This window comes from Diorhabda carinulata, chromosome 4 (assembly GCF_026250575.1).
Source record: "Diorhabda carinulata isolate Delta chromosome 4, icDioCari1.1, whole genome shotgun sequence".
Taxonomy (NCBI): domain Eukaryota; kingdom Metazoa; phylum Arthropoda; class Insecta; order Coleoptera; family Chrysomelidae; genus Diorhabda; species Diorhabda carinulata.
The window spans coordinates 514,587-538,188 of NC_079463.1; the positions used below are offsets into that span (position 1 = coordinate 514,587).

General features: G+C 30.2%; 1 protein-coding gene across 7 annotated transcripts in view; it reads left to right on the forward strand.

Moving 5' to 3' along the window:
* LOC130892395 (protein dead ringer-like) overlaps nt 1–23,602 on the forward strand; it is a 177,697-nt gene that overhangs the window by 61,321 nt on the left and 92,774 nt on the right. For 2 of the 7 annotated variants that reach the window (XM_057797807.1, XM_057797811.1), the window contains exons 2-3: nt 1,159–1,323; nt 1,400–1,672. In XM_057797807.1, the coding sequence (XP_057653790.1) occupies nt 1,159–1,323; nt 1,400–1,672 (438 nt within the window). The remainder of the gene's footprint in view (nt 1–1,158; nt 1,324–1,399; nt 1,673–23,602) is intronic. The other 5 variants (XM_057797809.1, XM_057797808.1, XM_057797810.1 and 2 more) reach the window with 5 other exon arrangements.

The window sequence follows — 23,602 nt, forward strand, 5'->3', positions numbered from 1 at the left end:
GGGGGAGACTTACTAAAACTAGGATAATAAAAAAATTGGAAAAATCGTAAGATCCGGAAGACTTAGTTGGATTTGGACGCTTGAGATGATTGTGGGGATCGATGGTAGCAAAAAAAGAAGAAGAAAATGTAGTTTATTAGGGAGCGGGAACGGGGGGAGACTTACTAAAACTAGGATGATAAAAAAAATTGGAAAAATCGTAAGATCCGGAAGACTTATTTGGATTTGGACGCTTGAGATGATTGTGGGGATCGATGGTAGCAAAAAAAGAAGAAGAAAATGTAGTTTATTAGGGAGCAGGAACGGGGGGAGACTTACTAAAACTAGGATGATAAAAAAAATTGGAAAAATCGTAAGATCCGGAAGACTTTGTTGGATTTGGACGCTTGAGATGATTGTGGGGATCGATATTAGCAAAAAAAGAAGAAGAAAATGTAGTTTATTAGGAAGCGGGAACGGGGGGAGACTTACTAAAACTAGGATAATAAAAAAATTGGAAAAATCGTAAGATCCGGAAGACTTAGTTGGATTTGGACGCTTGAGATGATTGTGGGGATCGATATTAGCAAAAAAAGAAGAAGAAAATGTAGTTTATTAGGAAGCGGGAACGGGGGGAGACGTTTAGAGATCAGGATGAAAGAAATTAGCAAAACCATAAGACCCAGAAGACTAAAACGGCCGATATCTCAAGATAATTTTGAATTTCCGAAGAAAATAAACAGTTTTCCCAAATGGTCGATAGTTTTAATACAGTGTGGTCCTAAATGAATATTTTTTTATTTAAAGAAATCGTAAAACATATCAAATAGTAGGTGTTCTTATATCAAATAACTTTCTTCGGATTAATTAATCTAAAGAAGGTTTCGATTTCTTTGTAATATGATAAACGGAGAAGTCCTATCGGTTTTGGTTTAATAAAACTGAATAAACACCCTTGATAATAAAGGGAAATACCCTAGAAATATCATTTAATTTCTTTATTCACATCAGAATATACAAGACGTCGCAAAAATTTAGTTGTAACAGTGCTACGAACACTTTTTTCGGTTCAATTGCGCAAAATTTAAAATTTCAGTCGAAGGGGGTTAGATCGGTGGCGTTTGTTGGTTGTTCGATATCTGCGACGTATAAAACGTGAATTTTTCGATTTTTTTCCAGTCTCATAATGAAGAGGATATGAGCGATGGCGACGGGGGTCATTCTGGTGGCGATAACGACGATTTAGACAGCGGGGACGAGATGCGACGTCATACGAATCTCCTAACCGAACACGGCGATGTCCTCGCGAAACTTAAAATGCAGGTGCGGGACATCAAGGTAGGGGTAAGCGATTTCTATTAGAAAAATTGGAAAATTTTGTGAATTTTGATGGTAATTTTTTGAAAAAATTTTTTTCCAGGACGATTACGATACCGGCGGCGGCGGCGGCGGTAGATCTCTCAATTTAAGTTTTTCGTCGATGGGAAATCGCGGTATATCGATACCGAACGGTACCGGTCAAGACGGCGGTTTCCAATTACCAGTTTCGTTTCCGTTTCCGCATCCAGCTTTTTTGCCACCGATGGCGCCACAACCGGCAGCGCCCTCTTCGGGAAGTTCCCATTCTTCGGAAGGCAGCGCTTCCTCGCAACACACCTGGTCCTTCGAGGAACAATTCAAACAGGTGCGTCAGGTAGGTTTCGATTTTTTTTTTTTTGATACAATTTACAGCAGCGACTTTAGTTTAAACCAATTGGTGCTGGTTTTGAGTCTAAAATTTTTCACCCAAAATAACCTTAGAAATCGAAATATTAGTGTATTTAAAGTAAAAAATGTCGTATGAAAAATTTTCGCCAGATCCATAGTTTTTGAGTTATTCGCAATTGAAAAATTTCGTTAAAAAAAAAACGATTTTTTTAATAGTTTTTTACGTATAACTCTGTAACGGCGCATTTTATCGAAAAAATTGTTATGAACAAAAATGAAGCTTATAAAAAAACGAAGAAATTAAACTATATTTTAAATATTTAATGTTTTACCTAAAGCGAGTTATAGATATTTTAATAGATTTTGTTTTACGTAATTGAGTATTCAATCTCAAATATCTGGAAAAGGGTGTATTTTTTAACAAAAAGTCATGAGATACTTTTTGAAGAGCTTAAAAAGACCTTTCGAATGACTACTGATAAAAGTCGTTTCGACTAAAATTTTAACGAGATATGGTGTAAAATAGTTAAAGTTAAAAAAAATTGTACTAAAACTAATGCCATTTCATTAAAAATCAAAATTAAACTTTTTCCTTGTACCAAATACTTTATTTGGATGTTATTTACGACATCTGAAAATTTGGCTGATTACAAACGCATAATTTTGAAGAAAATCAGCTTTAAATAATATTTTTTTTTAATTTTTCAAAAATTTTTTTTTCTCCTCATTTTTTCTCTATAACTATAAGAGATACAAAAACAAATAACCAGTCAAATTAAAGCATTTTTTATGAAGATTATTTTGCTTCTTTTATTTTTTTTGTAGCATAAAAATTGACGGAGTTATAACCAAATTAATTTATCATTATAGTGCCAAAATTGCTGATCCACAACCCTTTGACCCTTTATTAATAAAATGCGGAAAGTCTCAAGCCCTTCTAACATACATAGCCTTGTAGCCCTGAAAATTACCTTTAAAATGGTTTTTTGTAGGATGTGATAACTTCAAAATTAATGGAGTTACATAAAAAACAAAAATTTCAAATTTTTTTTGTGAATTATAAAATACGAAAAAATTTCAAATTTTAGCGCGCGGATTTTTTCTGTTGATTTTAAGTTGCCTTTAAGTACATTTAAAAATACCGAGAGATGATTTACTTATAATTTTGATAAAAGGGTGGTTTTTAAGGGTTGAAAAGATATAAACAATTAAAAATTACTTCAAATAGAAAGAAAAAACTTTAATACCAAAAAAACGCGCAAAATCTAAAAGTTGGCAGTTGTTTGATTTATTTTTATTTCATTCTTTGCAAAGGGGTAGTTTTTTAAGGGTTGAATAATAAAAATTTATTAAAATATTATGAATTTTTTACAGTAAAAACGAAATTTCAACGTTTTAAATCGTCAAAAAACTTTTCTTATATTAAAGGGTAGTTTTTAAGGATTTTTAAGGGTTGATACATCAAAAATATATAAATTTCTTGTTATACAATATGTTAAGATATTCATGCTGCATAAACGAAAAACATTTGAATTGAAAAAAAGTAGGAAAAACTATGATATCGGTATTTTTCGATAAGGGGTTGTTTTCACCCCATAAAAACAATTTGTACACCTCGCTACCACGTAGATCTCGATATGGAGGGTAAGTTGAGCTTAATTCCAAATTTTCATGTAAATCGGAGCTGCATTAAAGAATTCGGAGGCTTGACACTATTTTCGAACTTGATTGCCTGTACTATAATATATAGAAACCCGGTACTTTTCCGAAAATCAACGATTCGATCATCATGTACTGCAGTTCCGGGACTCAAACTGTTGTTTGTTTCATACCGAGACCCCACAATACAACCCAAAATTATATAACTTCGAATTTTACGAGACAAAAACATTTTTTCCGAGTTTACCGCGAAAAACTGTCATTCATTGATAATTACGACGTTCAATCAACAATAATTTTATATGCGAAACATTATTATTTATTAAATTACATATTTTTGATCGAAATGTACTCAAATTTTGTATACAATGAGAACCAAAAGAATCTTTAGTCGATGCAAAATGTGTATCAAATTCAACGCCTTTCGTCTTGAATACGGCGAGTTTTTTTGAACCGCCCTGTTTATATTTACATTCTTACACTATCTGATTATTCTTTTATTTATAATTTCGGTTAATTAGTCGACTGTTTTGGAATTTTCCTTGATTTATTCATATTTATTTGAATTTTTGAGGTTAGGTTACGTTTCTACGGTATTTTTCGATAAGGGGTGGTTTTTAGATAAGTTTAATTGTAAATTTCAATAAAAAATCGACTCCCGCATTAAAAAATACTGCAATTCAACACCATTTTTCGTTTATCACATCGCATTTCAATGAAATATCAATTATTATATCGAATTTAATGAATAATCTACTCGGAACAATCGACTGCAAAACACTAACGTGTAAAATTGATGAAAACAAAATTAATCTACCGAAATGACAACGATAAATCCAAATATCTCATTATAATCCCCTTTTAATTGCAAGGACATCCGAGGGACTTTGCCAGAGTTCCAAATACCCAACAAACTCAACACATGGAATTAATCTCAAGAAGGGGAGGTAAATGACTCAATCAACGATATAATGAAGTGGTTTTCGTCCGTTTTGGACGATTTGTACAACGGGAATTGGACGCGTCGTTTATCGAAAAATTCGTTTAAAGAAAATAATCGTCGAATCATCGAAATCTCTCAAATACGCTTCAATACGCGTCTCATCTTCCGTAGATTATATAGTACGGGTGATTACACGCCAAATAAAAAATAATCTACCGCCGGACTAAAAAATATAAATAAAAAATCGTTTTATTTCGAATTTAGCAAAAAATATCCCATAAATTTTGTAAAAGTAAAAACACAGACAATTTGTAATGTTGTTAATACATTGTTTATCGTCTTCAGCCGTTTGGTTCGTCCAATAAAGAAAAAACAAAAATTTTCTTATGAAAAATCGTCAAGGTTCCCAAAATAGCCTTTTTATTTACCATATTTGACCACCAAGTCATTTTTTTCAAGACTAAGAACAGAAAATAATCCAACGAGGTTAAATCAGGAGAATTGGGTGTATTCAAACGTCAATTTATCGATTTTGGGCATTGCAATAACGGGTGCTCGATTTCAATCATTTTTCCGAGTTAGTCAATGAAAATTATTCCAAAAAATCGACGACATAACCTCGTCTGTAGATAGAACGATCCTTTTACCTCACGTTCCATCCATGGTGAAGCGTCAATACACCAAAACATCACCAAACACTCGATGGAAATCATCTTCTCGAACCTGTGTTTGTGAGCATCTTCCGCACAGCTTTTTTATGTCCAAATTTTCAGTTAATTTGTGACGTACAGCACTTTTTGAAATGCTTATCATGTCTACTGATGTACGGAACGTTAAAAGGCTTCAATTTTAAATACCTACGTCGGATAAGGATTCAATGGACCCAAGAAACGTCCTAAAAGATGAAATCACTGTTTTTTAACAAAAAATTGAGTTAAATAATATGATAGAGCACAATTAGAAGATGAAAAAACACTAAAAAACGATAATTTAAACAAATAAAGTTGATTGAAGGAAAACTGTTGCACCGAATTGATTCAAATGAAGAAATTATCGATTTTACAAACTATATCGAAGAAAAATTCTTTCTAAATGAAATTATCGACGAAATATCCACGAATTACTGTTGAAATATAACAGGAGTGTCTCTAGACAAGATTTGCGTTACTATTAGCGAAAAAAAAATTGACAAAGGTGGATCGGACTTTTATTGGGACATAACTTAACGAAAATGTGGTGTAATTCCTGTGTCTCGATGAAATTATGCCTCATAAACTCGCACTAAATTACTTATATTTAGTTGCTACAGACATTGTTACTTATTTGTATCGACATAGGCGGCTCGGCGGTTCAATGTAAAAACCGGTTACGATCATATTTCACATTTATCGTCCACTTACTTCGAATTAAACAATTACTACATCTTAAAATACTCGAATACGTCATTAAATTGCGTTTGTTACAATTTTTTCGACTTCTCGCCCATATTTTATGCGTTTTTCGTACACTACACTATTTTATAATAATTCACTTACCACTATCACTTAACTAATTTATTTAAATACTTAGATTTCCGTTTTATTTCTATTATAAACGCTACAAAAACTCACTATATATATATTTTCGAAATGAATTTCAAAAAACGAAGAAACAAAACGAATAAATAAACTAATATTTGTGTTTGTTACAATTTTTTCGGCTACTTGTCCATATTTTATACGTTTTTCGTACACTACACTATTTTATAATAATTCACTTACCACTAGCACTTAACTAATTTATTTAAATTCATAGATTTCCGTTTTATTTCTATTATAAACGCTACAAAAACTCACTATATATATATTTTCGAAAAGAATTTCAAAAAACGAAGGAACAAAACGAATAAATAAACTAATATTTGTGTTTGTTACAATTTTTTCGGCTTCTCGCCCATATTTTATGCGTTTTCCGTACACTACACTATTTTATAATAATTCAATTACCACTATCACTTAACTAATTTATTTAAATTCATAGATTTCCGTTTTATTTCTATTATAAACGCTACAAAAACTCACTATATATATATTTTCGAAAAGAATTTCAAAAAACGAAGAAACAAAACGAATAAATAAACTAATATTTGTGTTTGTTACAATTTTTTCGGCTTCTCGCCCATATTTTATGCGTTTTCCGTACACTACACTATTTTATAATAATTCAATTACCACTATCACTTAACTAATTTATTTAAATTCATAGATTTCCATTTTATTTCTATTATAAACGCTACAAAAACTCACTATATATATATTTTCGAAATGAATTTCAAAAAACGAAGAAACAAAACGAATAAATAAACTAATATTTGTGTTTGTTACAATTTTTTCGGCTACTTGTCCATATTTTATACGTTTTTCGTACACTACACTATTTTATAATAATTCACTTACCACTAGCACTTAACTAATTTATTTAAATTCATAGATTTCCGTTTTATTTCTATTATAAACGCTACAAAAACTCACTATATATATATTTTCGAAAAGAATTTCAAAAAACGAAGGAACAAAACGAATAAATAAACTAATATTTGTGTTTGTTACAATTTTTTCGGCTTCTCGCCCATATTTTATGCGTTTTCCGTACACTACACTATTTTATAATAATTCACTTACCACTAGCACTTAACTAATTTATTTAAATTCATAGATTTCCGTTTTATTTCTATTATAAACGCTACAAAAACTCACTATATGTATATTTTGGAAAAGAATTTCAAAAAACGAAGAAACAAACGAATAAATAAACTAATATTTGTGTTTGTTACAATTTTTTCGGCTACTTGTCCATATTTTATACGTTTTTCGTACACTACACTATTTTATAATAATTCACTTACCACTAGCACTTAACTAATTTATTTAAATACTTAGATTTCCGTTTTATTTCTATTATAAACGCTACAAAAACTCACTATATATATATTTTCGAAAAGAATTTCAAAAAACGAAGGAACAAAACGAATAAATAAACTAATATAAAACGAATTCCGGATATTTCTTCATAAACGGCGCATTCGCCTAATTTTAGGCTTCCACTATATCTTCTCATAATTCAAATGTGAACAAATTTTCATTTTTCAATAAAAACATTCATTAATAATTCCGAAAACGATATCGGGTTCAAATTTTTGAATAACTGCCGCCGTAATTTCTTTATAAAAAACGAAAAAACCCGTAAAATAATCCGTATAACATTTTTGAAACCATTACCGAGCTTGTACACTATTTTTTTAGGTTGACATCTGTCATTTTCTTTTGACTAATCGAAATTTTACAAATAGAAAGTTGGTACTTCGTAAACGTCAAGCGGATTCGACAACGACAGCGCCATCTACGCGACAATTATATCTATTACCTAAAATCGAGTCTACGGTATTTAAAAGAAAGTTTCGAGTGTAAATTAACAAATTTTTTAATGGTTTTTAGTATTTTTGAATATTCCTAATTGTCCGCTTCAATTTTTTCATTTTAATCACCCATAAAATCGGCGCTGATGACGTAATACTACTGTAGAACGAACCGTTTTTTAATACGAATCCTATCGACTTGAAATAAAGAATTTTTTGTTAAAAAAGGAAATACCCATGTCGACATACAGGGGTAAAAAAAAATTCTCGTTAGACGAAATCGAAACAACAGAAATGGGATCGTAAAATCCAAAAAACAAAACTTAAAACAAACGAGCAGTCCATTCGGAAACATCCGACGGACCAGTAATTCGTAATAAATCAACATTTTGAGAAATTCTACGGAAAAATACACGTTCCCAAAGTAATTTAGACGTTAGATTATTTATTTGTGAAACATTTTACGGCCGTGTGAAAGAAACATGTTTGCGGATTGTAAAATCCTCGCGAACTGAATAGAACGAGGTCCTTTTTCAATTGCCAATAGTCCTCCAACATTTATTTATCGGTTGATTGTATTAGTACGGGCGCTTAAACTAAAAAATCGCATTGGAATTTAATTAAATTTTTTTAAAAAGTTTTTCAAACAATTTATCATTTTAATTTAGTTTATAATTCGATATTTTTTCATTATTTATTCAATCACGTTATTAATAATTGAATTAAACGGACGGCAATTCATTTATTTAAATAAGTTTGTTGTTTATATGTTTATATTAATTATATTGAAATATACTTTTGATTAATAATAAAAAAGACACGAAATATAAAATTAGAATCAAATTTAGAACAGTTGGAAAGCTTTAAATTGGAACTGGATATAAACGATTGTTGAATTTGAGTTTGAAATCGATTCGAAATAAAATTGAAGGATGGTTAAGATGATTGGACTACGGAAGAAAAACGATTAATGATTAATGAATCACGTGTTTACAAAAAGAAAGGAAAATCGAAGACGAAATTTAAATTGTAACAAAAAGTTAGGTTAGGTTAGGAAATTGGTATATAAAACTCGCGATTCGTCATCGTTGATAACATAAAAACTGAGAGAAAAGTTAAATAATTTGATTTTGAGAATTAGTTAAGTCAAAAAAATCTTTTTTTGGTTTATATTTCTACTTACAAACATTCGATTACGAGGTTTGTTTAGTTTTTGTTTGTTTAAACTACGTAAACAACAATTTTTCACGCAGAAAACTTTCTTTATTGCTTTTTCAATAATTCACTTTCGTTTTTCGATTGAAATCGCCTTTTCACCGTAAACTTTTCCGATCCGACTATTGCCAGTTGTGAAATTATGAATTTGCTTTTAATTAACAAACTTTTCAGGTATTTCTACACCGTTTAAACCACTTAAACAATAATTTTTCACGTAGAAAACTTTCTTTATTGCTTTTTCAATAATTCACTTTCGTTTTTTCGATTGAAATCGCCTTTTCACCGTAAACTTTTTCGATCCGACTATTGCCAGTTGTGAAATTACGAATTTGCTTTTAATTAACAAACTTTTCAGGTATTTCTACACCATTTAAACCACTTAAACTACAATTTTTAACGTAGAAAACTTTCTTTATTGCTTTTTCAATAATTCACTTTCGTTTTTTCGATTGAAATCGCCTTTTCACCGTAAACTTTTCCGATCCGACTATTGCCAGTTGTAAAATTACGAATTTGCTTTTAATTAACAAACTTTTCAGGTATTTCTACACCGTTTAAACCACTTAAACTACAATTTTTCACGTAGAAAACTTTCTTTATTGCTTTTTCATTAATTCTGCTTCGTTTTTCGATCGAAATCGCCTTTTCACCGTAAACTTTTTCGATCCGACTATTGCCAGTTGTAAAATTACGAATTTGCTTTTAATTAACAAACTTTTCAGGTATTTCTACACCGTTTAAACCACTTAAACTACAATTTTTCACGTAGAAAACTTTCTTTATTGCTTTTTCAATAATTCACTTTCGTTTTTTCGATTGAAATCGCCTTTTCACCGTAAACTTTTTCGATCCGACTATTGCCAGTTGTAAAATTACGAATTTGCTTTTAATTAACAAACTTTTCAGGTATTTCTACACCATTTAAACCACTTAAACTACAATTTTTCACGTAGAAAACTTTCTTTATTGCTTTTTCAATAATTCACTTTCGTTTTTTCGATTGAAATCGCCTTTTCACCGTAAACTTTTTCGATCCGACTATTGCCAGTTGTGAAATTACGAATTTGCTTTTAATTAACAAACTTTTCAGGTATTTCTACACCGTTTAAACCACTTAAACTACAATTTTTCACGCAGAAAACTTTCTTTATTGCTTTTTCAATAATTCACTTTCGTTTTTTCGATTGAAATCGCCTTTTCACCGTAAACTTTTTCGATCCGACTATTGCCAGTTGTAAAATTACGAATTTGCTTTTAATTAACAAACTTTTCAGGTATTTCTACACCATTTAAACCACTTAAACTACAATTTTTCACGTAGAAAACTTTCTTTATTGCTTTTTCAATAATTCACTTTCGTTTTTCGATTGAAATCGCCTTTTCACCGTAAACTTTTTCGATCCGACTATTGCCAGTTGTAAAATTACGAATTTGCTTTTAATTAACAAACTTTTCAGGTATTTCTACACCGTTTAAACCACTTAAACAATAATTTTTCACGTAGAAAACTTTCTTTATTGCTTTTTCAATAATTCACTTTCGTTTTTTCGATTGAAATCGCCTTTTCACCGTAAACTTTTTCGATCCGACTATTGCCAGTTGTGAAATTACGAATTTGCTTTTAATTAACAAACTTTTCAGGTATTTCTACACCATTTAAACCACTTAAACTACAATTTTTCACGTAGAAAACTTTCTTTATTGCTTTTTCAATAATTCACTTTCGTTTTTTCGATTGAAATCGCCTTTTCACCGTAAACTTTTTCGATCCGACTATTGCCAGTTGTGAAATTACGAATTTGCTTTTAATTAACAAACTTTTCAGGTATTTCTACACCGTTTAAACCACTTAAACTACAATTTTTCACGCAGAAAACTTTCTTTATTGCTTTTTCAATAATTCACTTTCGTTTTTTCGATTGAAATCGCCTTTTCACCGTAAACTTTTTCGATCCGACTATTGCCAGTTGTAAAATTACGAATTTGCTTTTAATTAACAAACTTTTCAGGTATTTCTACACCATTTAAACCACTTAAACTACAATTTTTCACGTAGAAAACTTTCTTTATTGCTTTTTCAATAATTCACTTTCGTTTTTCGATTGAAATCGCCTTTTCACCGTAAACTTTTTCGATCCGACTATTGCCAGTTGTAAAATTACGAATTTGCTTTTAATTAACAAACTTTTCAGGTATTTCTACACCGTTTAAACCACTTAAACAATAATTTTTCACGTAGAAAACTTTCTTTATTGCTTTTTCAATAATTCACTTTCGTTTTTTCGATTGAAATCGCCTTTTCACCGTAAACTTTTTCGATCCGACTATTGCCAGTTGTGAAATTACGAATTTGCTTTTAATTAACAAACTTTTCAGGTATTTCTACACCATTTAAACCACTTAAACTACAATTTTTCACGTAGAAAACTTTCTTTATTGCTTTTTCAATAATTCACTTTCGTTTTTTCGATTGAAATCGCCTTTTCACCGTAAACTTTTTCGATCCGACTATTGCCAGTTGTGAAATTACGAATTTGCTTTTAATTAACAAACTTTTCAGGTATTTCTACACCGTTTAAACCACTTAAACTACAATTTTTCACGCAGAAAACTTTCTTTATTGCTTTTTCAATAATTCACTTTCGTTTTTTCGATTGAAATCGCCTTTTCACCGTAAACTTTTTCGATCCGACTATTGCCAGTTGTAAAATTACGAATTTGCTTTTAATTAACAAACTTTTCAGGTATTTCTACACCATTTAAACCACTTAAACTACAATTTTTAACGTAGAAAACTTTCTTTATTGCTTTTTCAATAATTCACTTTCGTTTTTTCGATTGAAATCGCCTTTTCACCGTAAACTTTTCCGATCCGACTATTGCCAGTTGTAAAATTACGAATTTGCTTTTAATTAACAAACTTTTCAGGTATTTCTACACCGTTTAAACCACTTAAACTACAATTTTTCACGTAGAAAACTTTCTTTATTGCTTTTTCATTAATTCTGCTTCGTTTTTCGATCGAAATCGCCTTTTCACCGTAAACTTTTTCGATCCGACTATTGCCAGTTGTAAAATTACGAATTTGCTTTTAATTAACAAACTTTTCAGGTATTTCTACACCGTTTAAACCACTTAAACTACAATTTTTCACGTAGAAAACTTTCTTTATTGCTTTTTCAATAATTCACTTTCGTTTTTTCGATTGAAATCGCCTTTTCACCGTAAACTTTTTCGATCCGACTATTGCCAGTTGTAAAATTACGAATTTGCTTTTAATTAACAAACTTTTCAGGTATTTCTACACCATTTAAACCACTTAAACTACAATTTTTCACGTAGAAAACTTTCTTTATTGCTTTTTCAATAATTCACTTTCGTTTTTTCGATTGAAATCGCCTTTTCACCGTAAACTTTTTCGATCCGACTATTGCCAGTTGTGAAATTACGAATTTGCTTTTAATTAACAAACTTTTCAGGTATTTCTACACCGTTTAAACCACTTAAACTACAATTTTTCACGCAGAAAACTTTCTTTATTGCTTTTTCAATAATTCACTTTCGTTTTTTCGATTGAAATCGCCTTTTCACCGTAAACTTTTTCGATCCGACTATTGCCAGTTGTAAAATTACGAATTTGCTTTTAATTAACAAACTTTTCAGGTATTTCTACACCATTTAAACCACTTAAACTACAATTTTTCACGTAGAAAACTTTCTTTATTGCTTTTTCAATAATTCACTTTCGTTTTTCGATTGAAATCGCCTTTTCACCGTAAACTTTTTCGATCCGACTATTGCCAGTTGTAAAATTACGAATTTGCTTTTAATTAACAAACTTTTCAGGTATTTCTACACCGTTTAAACCACTTAAACAATAATTTTTCACGTAGAAAACTTTCTTTATTGCTTTTTCAATAATTCACTTTCGTTTTTTCGATTGAAATCGCCTTTTCACCGTAAACTTTTTCGATCCGACTATTGCCAGTTGTGAAATTACGAATTTGCTTTTAATTAACAAACTTTTCAGGTATTTCTACACCATTTAAACCACTTAAACTACAATTTTTCACGTAGAAAACTTTCTTTATTGCTTTTTCAATAATTCACTTTCGTTTTTTCGATTGAAATCGCCTTTTCACCGTAAACTTTTTCGATCCGACTATTGCCAGTTGTGAAATTACGAATTTGCTTTTAATTAACAAACTTTTCAGGTATTTCTACACCGTTTAAACCACTTAAACTACAATTTTTCACGCAGAAAACTTTCTTTATTGCTTTTTCAATAATTCACTTTCGTTTTTCGATTGAAATCGCCTTTTCACCGTAAACTTTTTCGATCCGACTATTGCCAGTTGTAAAATTACGAATTTGCTTTTAATTAACAAACTTTTCAGGTATTTCTACACCGTTTAAACCACTTAAACAATAATTTTTCACGTAGAAAACTTTCTTTATTGCTTTTTCAATAATTCACTTTCGTTTTTTCGATTGAAATCGCCTTTTCACCGTAAACTTTTTCGATCCGACTATTGCCAGTTGTAAAATTACGAATTTGCTTTTAATTAACAAACTTTTCAGGTATTTCTACACCGTTTAAACCACTTAAACAATAATTTTTCACGTAGAAAACTTTCTTTATTGCTTTTTCAATAATTCACTTTCGTTTTTCGATTGAAATCGCCTTTTCACCGTAAACTTTTTCGATCCGACTATTGCCAGTTGTAAAATTACGAATTTGCTTTTAATTAACAAACTTTTCAGGTATTTCTACACCGTTTAAACCACTTAAACAATAATTTTTCACGTAGAAAACTTTCTTTATTGCTTTTTCAATAATTCACTTTCGTTTTTTCGATTGAAATCGCCTTTTCACCGTAAACTTTTTCGATCCGACTATTGCCAGTTGTAAAATTACGAATTTGCTTTTAATTAACAAACTTTTCAGGTATTTCTACACCGTTTAAACCACTTAAACAATAATTTTTCACGTAGAAAACTTTCTTTATTGCTTTTTCAATAATTCACTTTCGTTTTTTCGATTGAAATCGCCTTTTCACCGTAAACTTTTTCGATCCGACTATTGCCAGTTGTAAAATTACGAATTTGCTTTTAATTAACAAACTTTTCAGGTATTTCTACACCATTTAAACCACTTAAACTACAATTTTTCACGTAGAAAACTTTCTTTATTGCTTTTTCAATAATTCACTTTCGTTTTTTCGATTGAAATCGCCTTTTCACCGTAAACTTTTTCGATCCGACTATTGCCAGTTGTAAAATTACGAATTTGCTTTTAATTAACAAACTTTTCAGGTATTTCTACACCGTTTAAACCACTTAAACAATAATTTTTCACGTAGAAAACTTTCTTTATTGCTTTTTCAATAATTCACTTTCGTTTTTCGATTGAAATCGCCTTTTCACCTTAAACTTTTTCGATCCGACTATTGCCAGTTGTAAAATTACGAATTTGCTTTTAATTAACAAACTTTTCAGGTATTTCTACACCGTTTAAACCACTTAAACTACAATTTTTCACGTAGAAAACTTTCTTTATTGCTTTTTCAATAATTCACTTTCGTTTTTTCGATTGAAATCGCCTTTTCACCGTAAACTTTTTCGATCCGACTATTGCCAGTTGTAAAATTACGAATTTGCTTTTAATTAACAAACTTTTCAGGTATTTCTACACCGTTTAAACCACTTAAACTACAATTTTTCACGTAGAAAACTTTCTTTATTGCTTTTTCAATAATTCACTTTCGTTTTTTCGATTGAAATCGCCTTTTCACCGTAAACTTTTTCGATCCGACTATTGCCAGTTGTGAAATTACGAATTTGCTTTTAATTAACAAACTTTTCAGGTATTTCTACACCGTTTAAACCACTTAAACTACAATTTTTCACGTAGAAAACTTTCTTTATTGCTTTTTCAATAATTCACTTTCGTTTTTTCGATTGAAATCGCCTTTTCACCGTAAACTTTTTCGATCCGACTATTGCCAGTTGTGAAATTACGAATTTGCTTTTAATTAACAAACTTTTCAGGTATTTCTACACCATTTAAACCACTTAAACTACAATTTTTCACGTAGAAAACTTTCTTTATTGCTTTTTCAATAATTCACTTTCGTTTTTTCGATTGAAATCGCCTTTTCACCGTAAACTTTTTCGATCCGACTATTGCCAGTTGTAAAATTACGAATTTGCTTTTAATTAACAAACTTTTCAGGTATTTCTACACCGTTTAAACCACTTAAACTACAATTTTTCACGTAGAAAACTTTCTTTTTTGCTTTTTCAATAATTCACTTTCGTTTTTTCGATTGAAATCGCTTTCTAATATCCCAGGTTTTCACTTCCAAAATCTAAAAACTACTAATACATACACTCGATGTTTCAGAAGTCGTAGTTGAAGTACGAAACCCAAATTATAGGTTCGTATTTTGACTATAAGAGATTCTAAACTCCAAGTTAAAAAAAAAAAACAGAAGAGATTGTTGTTAAAACCGCGTGTGGTTCACAAGAATCGTTCATGTTTAATTTCTATTGTTGTTTGTTATACTTCAATATATTAACGCGCGTTTTTCGTTTGAATCAGTACAACTCAACAAATTTCGTCGATATTATACACAAATAAGAATCAATCTTTTCTAAAAAGACTGTTTACATTCCGTTCCTTATCATAGCGTAATTAGATCTCCAGTTTTTACGAAATATATGCATTTTGCACGTGACTAAAGACGGAAATTACCAAATAGTAGTGGGGTAAATTAATGAATTAACAAAATAATCGGAGCAGGCCTCGACTAATTCGAACAGCACAGCTCTTAATCATGCGGCCGAGCAAATGTGCACCGCAGCTGTTTGGATCTCATAATTTCGAATAGAGATGGACTTCCATCGATTATAGGAAACGTTCAAAAGCTACGAATCAACAAAAATCTATTTAAAAAACTGTGATTATATAAAAAAAAGTACAAATAATGACGAATCACTCTGTATACATTCAAATATCACCCTATAGTGAGTCGGTAATGAAATTCTAGTGAAAACTATGTATAGATTTTAAAAAATATTTTGTAACTGTTATTTTTACGTGATAAAACCATCTCTACACCGAAATAAATTCATCTCGAGGGCGAGAAGTTGAAATTAGAGCTTCAAATTTATAATAACCTCGATGCTACGAATTTTTTCGTTTATTATTGTTTAAAACATTCAATGTTTGTTAATAACATATTAAAAATTATATAAATCCCAAAAAAAAACTGTTATTTTCCATTTTTGGTATAAACTATTCGTTCTAGTTGTTATATATTTCATATATTCAAATTTTATTATTGAAAACATTCTCCAATTCCATATTTGAACGAAAACAATGATCAGTAAGTGATCAGCACGTGAACGTCGTTATAGTCTCGATTTATCCCCGCGTGATTATTATTTATTTGGTTAATTGAATGAATCATTTGGAAAACTGCGATTCGAGGTATTTTCACCAAGTTTTTGGTTTATAATCTGTTCCAAATCATCTAGGGATTAGATTAGATGGGCTAGGGTGTGAATTTACCTTTGATCTTGAAAATTTTTTCGATTGTATTAGACCCGGAGTTATATTTTATGTTTCTGATAGCATCCCCTCGTTTTCCCCGATTTATATGACCTTGATTTTATAGTTTTTTTGACGTGTGATTGAATTTATATTTGATACGATGAATACGAAGACGATTATTTCTGTATCTGTTGTTGAATGTGTTTGTTTTGGATACACCTCGTATTTTTATAGTTATTCGTCGACTTTTCTCCGAATCGCGCCGTTATTATATTCAAATTATTCAACTTCGACAAATCGATAAAAGATTTTAACACGTTCGTGACCGTAAACCCCGACATTTATTTAGGAACAATTTTAATAAAATATAGACATAACAATACGTTGTTGTGGGTCTATAAATTTCAATATTAATTTCTGTTTTGAAAGTTTCTCGAATTCTTTTTTGTCCTTCCGACGAATACTCGTCACGCTTTCAAAAAAAAAATTCTTTTCGTTACAATTTAAGATATAAAAAAATTAGTTTTATCTATTGCATTAGTCCGGTCAAATTAGGCCGAAAAATGAAGTTACGTAAATTCCCATCAAGTAAATTAGTAAAATTGTTCAAAATACAATTGAAAATAAAATTTGAATATTCCCCATCGTTTCCGTGCATGGAAAAAAATTTTATTCAAGGTCAAAGGTCGAAAAAATGAGTTTTTGGCGTTTATCAACAAAACGGTGGGTTTTATCATAAAAATACCTCAAACGAAAATTGTAGATCATAAAATTATCTACAAAAAACGTATCAATACTTTTTTTCCTACGAGCCACCATTTCTGAAATATAACGCTTCAAAAAATTGTAAGAGTTTTTAATGGTTTCACTTTTTACAACTTTTTGAATCGTTATATCTCAGAAACGGTGGCTCGTAGGGAAAAAAGTATTGAGACGTTTTTTGTAGATAATTTTATGATCTACAATTTTCGTTTGAGGTATTTTTATGATAAAACCCACCGTTTTGTTGATAAACGCCAAAAACTCATTTTTTCGACCTTTGACCTTGAATCAACAAAACAGTAAGTTTTATCATAAAAATACCTCAAACGAAAATTGTAGATCATAAAATTATCTACAAAAAACGTCTCAATACTTTTTTCCCTACGAGCCACCGTTTCTGAGATATAACGATTCAAAAAGTTGTAAAAAGTGAAACCATTAAAAACTCTTACAATTTTTTGAAGCGTTATATTTCAGAAATGGTGGCTCGTAGGAAAAAAAGTATTGATACGTTTTTTGTAGATAATTTTATGATCTACAATTTTCGTCTGAGGTATTTTTATGATAAAACTTACTGTTTTGTTGATTCAAGGTCTAAGGTCAAAGAAATTAGTTTTTCGTGATTATCAGCGAAACGGTGGGTTTTATCATAAAAATACCTTAGACGAAAATTGTAGATCATAAAATTATTTACAAAAAACGTATCAATACTTTTTTTCGTACGAGCAACCGTTTCTGAGATATAACCATTCAAAAAGTTGTAAAAAGTGAAACCATTAAAAACTCTTACAATTTTTTGAAGCATTATATCTCAGAAATGGTGGCTCGAAGGAAAAAAAGTATTGATACGTTTTTTGTAGATAATTTTATGATCTACAATTTTCGTCTGAGGTATTTTTATGATAAAACCCACCGTTTCGCTGATAATCGCGAAAAACTAATTTCTTTGACCTTAGACCTTGAATCAACAAAACGAACCTAACCTAACCTAACCAAACTATCCAAAATTGGTTTAATTGATTCAATTACCAGGTATTTTTCACGGATTGAGGTACAAATTCACTTACTATGGATGTAATTCCATAGAGCATCTTCTGGGATACCCCAGAACTCAGTACTCGCTCCGAATTGTCTCAAAATTAAAGTTCAATGTTGTACTTTATGCTGATGAGCTTAAGCTGTATCCAAATCGGACATTTCACTAGAAAACTTCTGGATCTGGATCCTTTAAGAACCTAAGTTTCGTACTACGAAACTCTAGGTGGATTATTGAACTTATTGAAACAACATTCTTTGGATCCGATTCGATGTTTAGGTGTAAATCGATTGTCCCGAAACATCCTCGTCCTTCTTAAGAAGTGATTCATTTATATCTTCTTCTTTGTCATTAATTCCTTCGTATATTTCATTATTTCCGACGAATATTTCGTCCGTCTGGATTCGGGTCTATTTATAAATTCCAAAACTGAAATTTATTCCATTCTAAAAGGTTAATTATCTACCCCATATGTCCCTTAAACTATTTTCGATGTCATCTACACCATCTTGACTTAAACGTCAATAAGGTCTAAAAGGGCGCATCGATTTCGCGTACACAGTTTCGAAATTTCCAGGACCGGATCCGGCCGTTTATCAACGATTCGTTTACGTTAAAAAAAAAGAAAGTGAATTAGTCGATGGGTCGATCCGTCTCGTACTTTTCCGAAAATAAGCGTATCCGAAAAATGTATTTTCAGACTTTTGACATTTGTGATCAATTTACACGCGAGATATTTTCGGAGGGTGTGTTTTTATATTAGGGGCGCGTGCTATTTTCGGAATACCCGATTTATGGAAATATTCCATGTCTAACTATTTCAGAAGGGTTGATTTGTATAACATCTGCATTAATATTCGGATTATGTCAATTCCGAATGTTTATTTAAACATTGAAATCGCCTAAAAAAGACTTGCCAGAAAAAGGCTTCGCAATATTGAAAAATTGTCGAAAGTTATATGAAAATTGGTTCAATCCATAATTTTATAAAATCGTTTGTACAAAAATTTTATTTAACGATTATCCCTCGTATAATAAATGTGTTAAAATTCGTATAAATTAGTATTTTAGAAACAAAAACAACAATTACGGCGAAAAAAACTGACTTTTCACAAATGTCATTTGAGTTGGCATTTCTAGAATACACCAACACTCTTAATTACACTGTCTAACGCGCTTTTCGATAACCAAATGTCATCTGTCATTTGTCATCTCATAATTCTATATCTATTTTCGAAAAATATATAAAAATTTTATTTAACGAATATCCCTCGTATAATAAATGTGTTAAAATTTGTATAAATTAGTATTATAGACAAAAAAAACAATTTTAAATCGAACCAAGTATAAATACGACGTAAAAAACTGACTTTTTACAGATCGCAATTTCTGGAATACACTATTACTACACCAACACTCTTAAATACACTGTCTAACGCGCTTTTCGATAACCAAATGTCATCTGTCATTTGTCAACTCATAATTCTATATCTATTTTCGAAAAATGTATAAAAATTTTATTTAACGAATATCCCTCGTATAATAAATGTGTTAAAATTTGTATAAATTAGTATTATAGACAAAAAAAACAATTTTAAATCGAACCAAGTATAAATACGACGTAAAAAACTGACTTTTTACAGATCGCAATTTCTGGAATACACTATTACTACACCAACACTCTTAAATACACTGTCTAACGCGCTTTTCGATAACCAAATGTCATCTGTCATTTGTCATCTCATAATTCTATATCTATTTTCGAAAGTTATATAAAAATTTTATTTAACGAATATCCCTCGTATAATAAATGTGTTAAAATTTATATAAATTAGTATTATAGACAAAAAAAACAATTTTAAATCGAACCAAGTATAAATACGACGTAAAAAACTGACTTTTTACAGATCGCAATTTCTGGAATACACTATTACTACACCAACACTCTTAAATACACTGTCTAACGCGCTTTTCGATAACCAAATGTCATCTGTCATTTGTCATCTCATAATTCTATATCTATTTTCGAAAAATATATAAAAATTTTATTTAACGAATATCCCTCGTATAATAAATGTGTTAAAATTTGTATAAATTAGTATTATAGACGAAAAAAAACAATTTTAAATCGAACCAAGTATAAATACGACGAAAAAAACTGACTTTTTACAGATCGGAATTTCTGGAATACACTATTACTACACCAACACTCTTAATTACACTGTCTAACGCGCTTTTCGATAACCAAATGTCATCTGTCATTTGTCAACTCATAATTCTATATCTATTTTCGAAAAATGTATAAAAATTTTATTTAACGAATATCCCTCGTATAATAAATGTGTTGAAATGTGATAAACGATTCGATAGCAAAGAATTTCTTTTCTTGTACTCATAAACACATCAAAATATTATTAAAATGAATGAAATCGTGTGGACATGTCCCAACTGTATCCTGTGTAGTTTAAGTCTTAATTTTTCGATGATCGTTTCTTTGATATTCGAATTAACGATGTGAGGCACTTTGATCTCTACCGTATTTGATAAACAAACTTTCCGTCTTGCTAAACACAACGCGGCAATACTGAAAAAACAAAAGATTTCACGACTCATCTTTTATTTATCTTTATACACAAGCATATTAGACACTTTTTTTTCCTTGTACACAAAATTTATTATTGGAAGATCGATTGCGTTCGTGCCGAATGATTTTCAATGTAAATCGATATTTCAAATCGAGCTTAGTGGCCGTTATTTAATTAATTTTAATTTATTTGTTTTAATTTAATCGTTACTTTCTATTATTATTATTAGTTTTAAAATTTTTGAAAGAAATCGTATGGAAACTTTTTGTTTTTGATTAGTTTTCAAAGACTTTGTACAAATGTCATCTAAATTGGCATTTCTGGAATCGTTAGTGATATTCATACTGAATACACGGTTCACACTATCACTACACCAACATTCTTAATTACACTGTCTAACGCGCTTTTCGATAACCAAATTATCGTCTTCAGAATAGTCCGGTTAATTTAGACATTCGAAGTTACATAAATTCATCATCAAGCTGATAATCAGTAATATTGTTTAAAATACAATTAAACATATAATTTGATTGTTCTCTATAATTTCCGTGTATGGAAATGAATTTATTCAAGGTCAAAGGTCGAAAAAGTATGTTTTTCGCGATTATCAGCAAAACGGTTAGTTTTATGATAAAAATACATTAGACGAAAATTGTAGATCGTAAAATTATCTACAAAAAACGTATCAATACTTTTTTTCCTACAAGCCACTGTTTCTGAGATATAATGATTCAAAAATTTGTCGTATTTAATGATGACACCAAATTAAAATAAACCGAGAGTAATTTGTAAGAAATTTTTGTTGACTGGTTGGTAGTTCATCAAATAAATTATTAATTGATAAAAATACAATCTTTGTAGCCATTAAATACGACAGTAAATCTGAAACAAACTTTTACAATTTTTTGAATCGTTATATCTCAGAAACGGTGGCTCGTAGGAAAAAAAAGTATTGATACGTTTTTTGTAGATAATTTTATGATCTACAATTTTTGTCTGAGGTATTTTTATGATAAAACTCACCGTTTAGCTGATAATAGCGAAAAACTCATTTTTTCGACCTTTGACCTTGAATAAAATTTTTTTCCATGCACGGAAATGATGGGTAACCTTAAAATTTTATTTTTAATTGTATTTTAAATAATTTTACTAACTTTCAACTTGATGGGAATTTATGTAACATCACTCTTATTTTTTGTTCTAATTTTACCGGACTAGAGAATGTAAACAGTTTACGAAACGCGCATCAGACAATGTCATCTGTCAAAATAATTAGGTTGTCTAATAAAACATCCGATATACGCCAAAATGGCGGACATCGAGATAAACAAAAAGGATTAGAGAAAATAGAATAAACTAGACATTTAAGTAAAGGAATAATTAGAAAAAACTTAAGAAGCTCCGTAGTACGACGTATATGATATCCTCGAGAATTTATTAACGCAACTGCTCCACTGGACATCGTCGTTTTCGCTAAGACATTCTTCCATAGATGGCGTTATCCCTTTGAATATTTCTTGATAAATTCATTCATTGGATTTTTTCCTGATTAACTGCTCTCAGTTCGGATCTAGTGATGATAAACTTGATTCGATAGTTTGATTTATCATCAGTATTTCGCGAAAGTTCCCAACAAATTTTCGTACAGTGTCGATAGCTTTGCCGAAATACAAGAATATAGCCGCACTATATTAATATTTGTGCTAATATAGTCGAAAGAGTGAATTTAAATATGATAATTGACCAAAGTCATCGTATATGTGATGAATTACAGGTACCTACACCTCCGCATCATCTCTGATGTCTGTAAATACTTTATAATTATATGCCGGCTCGCTTTGACTTCCTCCTCTAATGAACTTCGTAATAGTCGTTTACGAATAGTGTATATACCCGAAAAGAACTACAATAATCGTTATGCTAAACAAAACTTATATACCGGGTGGTCAATTAACTAGGGTACTCGTGCAATCTCGAAAATACTTAAAGAGTATCAAAAATGGGTTGAAACTAGCTTATTCCGTGCTTTATTATCAAAAAAATGAACTTTTTGGGTTTTTTTTTGGTTTGAAACTCCTAGTTTTTGTATAAAACTGTCGTTTCTTAGTTAAATTTTGTAAGTTAGAATCAACATTGGGTTGAAAGTAGGTTTTCCGTCTTTGGTTGAAGTTTTTGGGTTTGTTTAAGTTTGAAATTCGAGTTTTTGTAGAAAACTGTTATTCCTTAGTTGAATATTTCTCAGTAAGTATCAAAAATGGGCTCAAAATAGGTTTTATTATCAAAAAAATAAACTTTTTGGGTTTGTTTATGTTTGAAATTCAAGTCTTTCGGAGAAACTGTCGTTTTTTGGTTGAATTTCTGTAAGTAAATATCAAAAATGGGCTCAAAATAGGTTTTATTATCAAAAAAATAAACTTTTTGGGTTTGTTTAGGTTTGAAATTCAAGTCTTTCGGAGAAACTGTCGTTTTTTGGTTGAATTTTTGTAAGTAAATATCAAAAATAGGTTCAAATGGGTTTTTTCGTGTTCGATCATCAAAAAAATGAACTTTTTGGGTTTGTTTATGTTTGAAATTCAAGTCTTTCGGAGAAAATGTCGTTTTTTGGTTGAATTTTTGAATGTAAATATCAAAAATGGGTTCAAAATAGGTTTTATTATCAAAAAAATGAACTTTTTGGGTTTGTTTAAGTTCAAAATTCGAGTTTTTGTAGAAAACTGTTATTCCTTAGTTGAATATTTCTCAGTAAGTATCAAAAATGGGC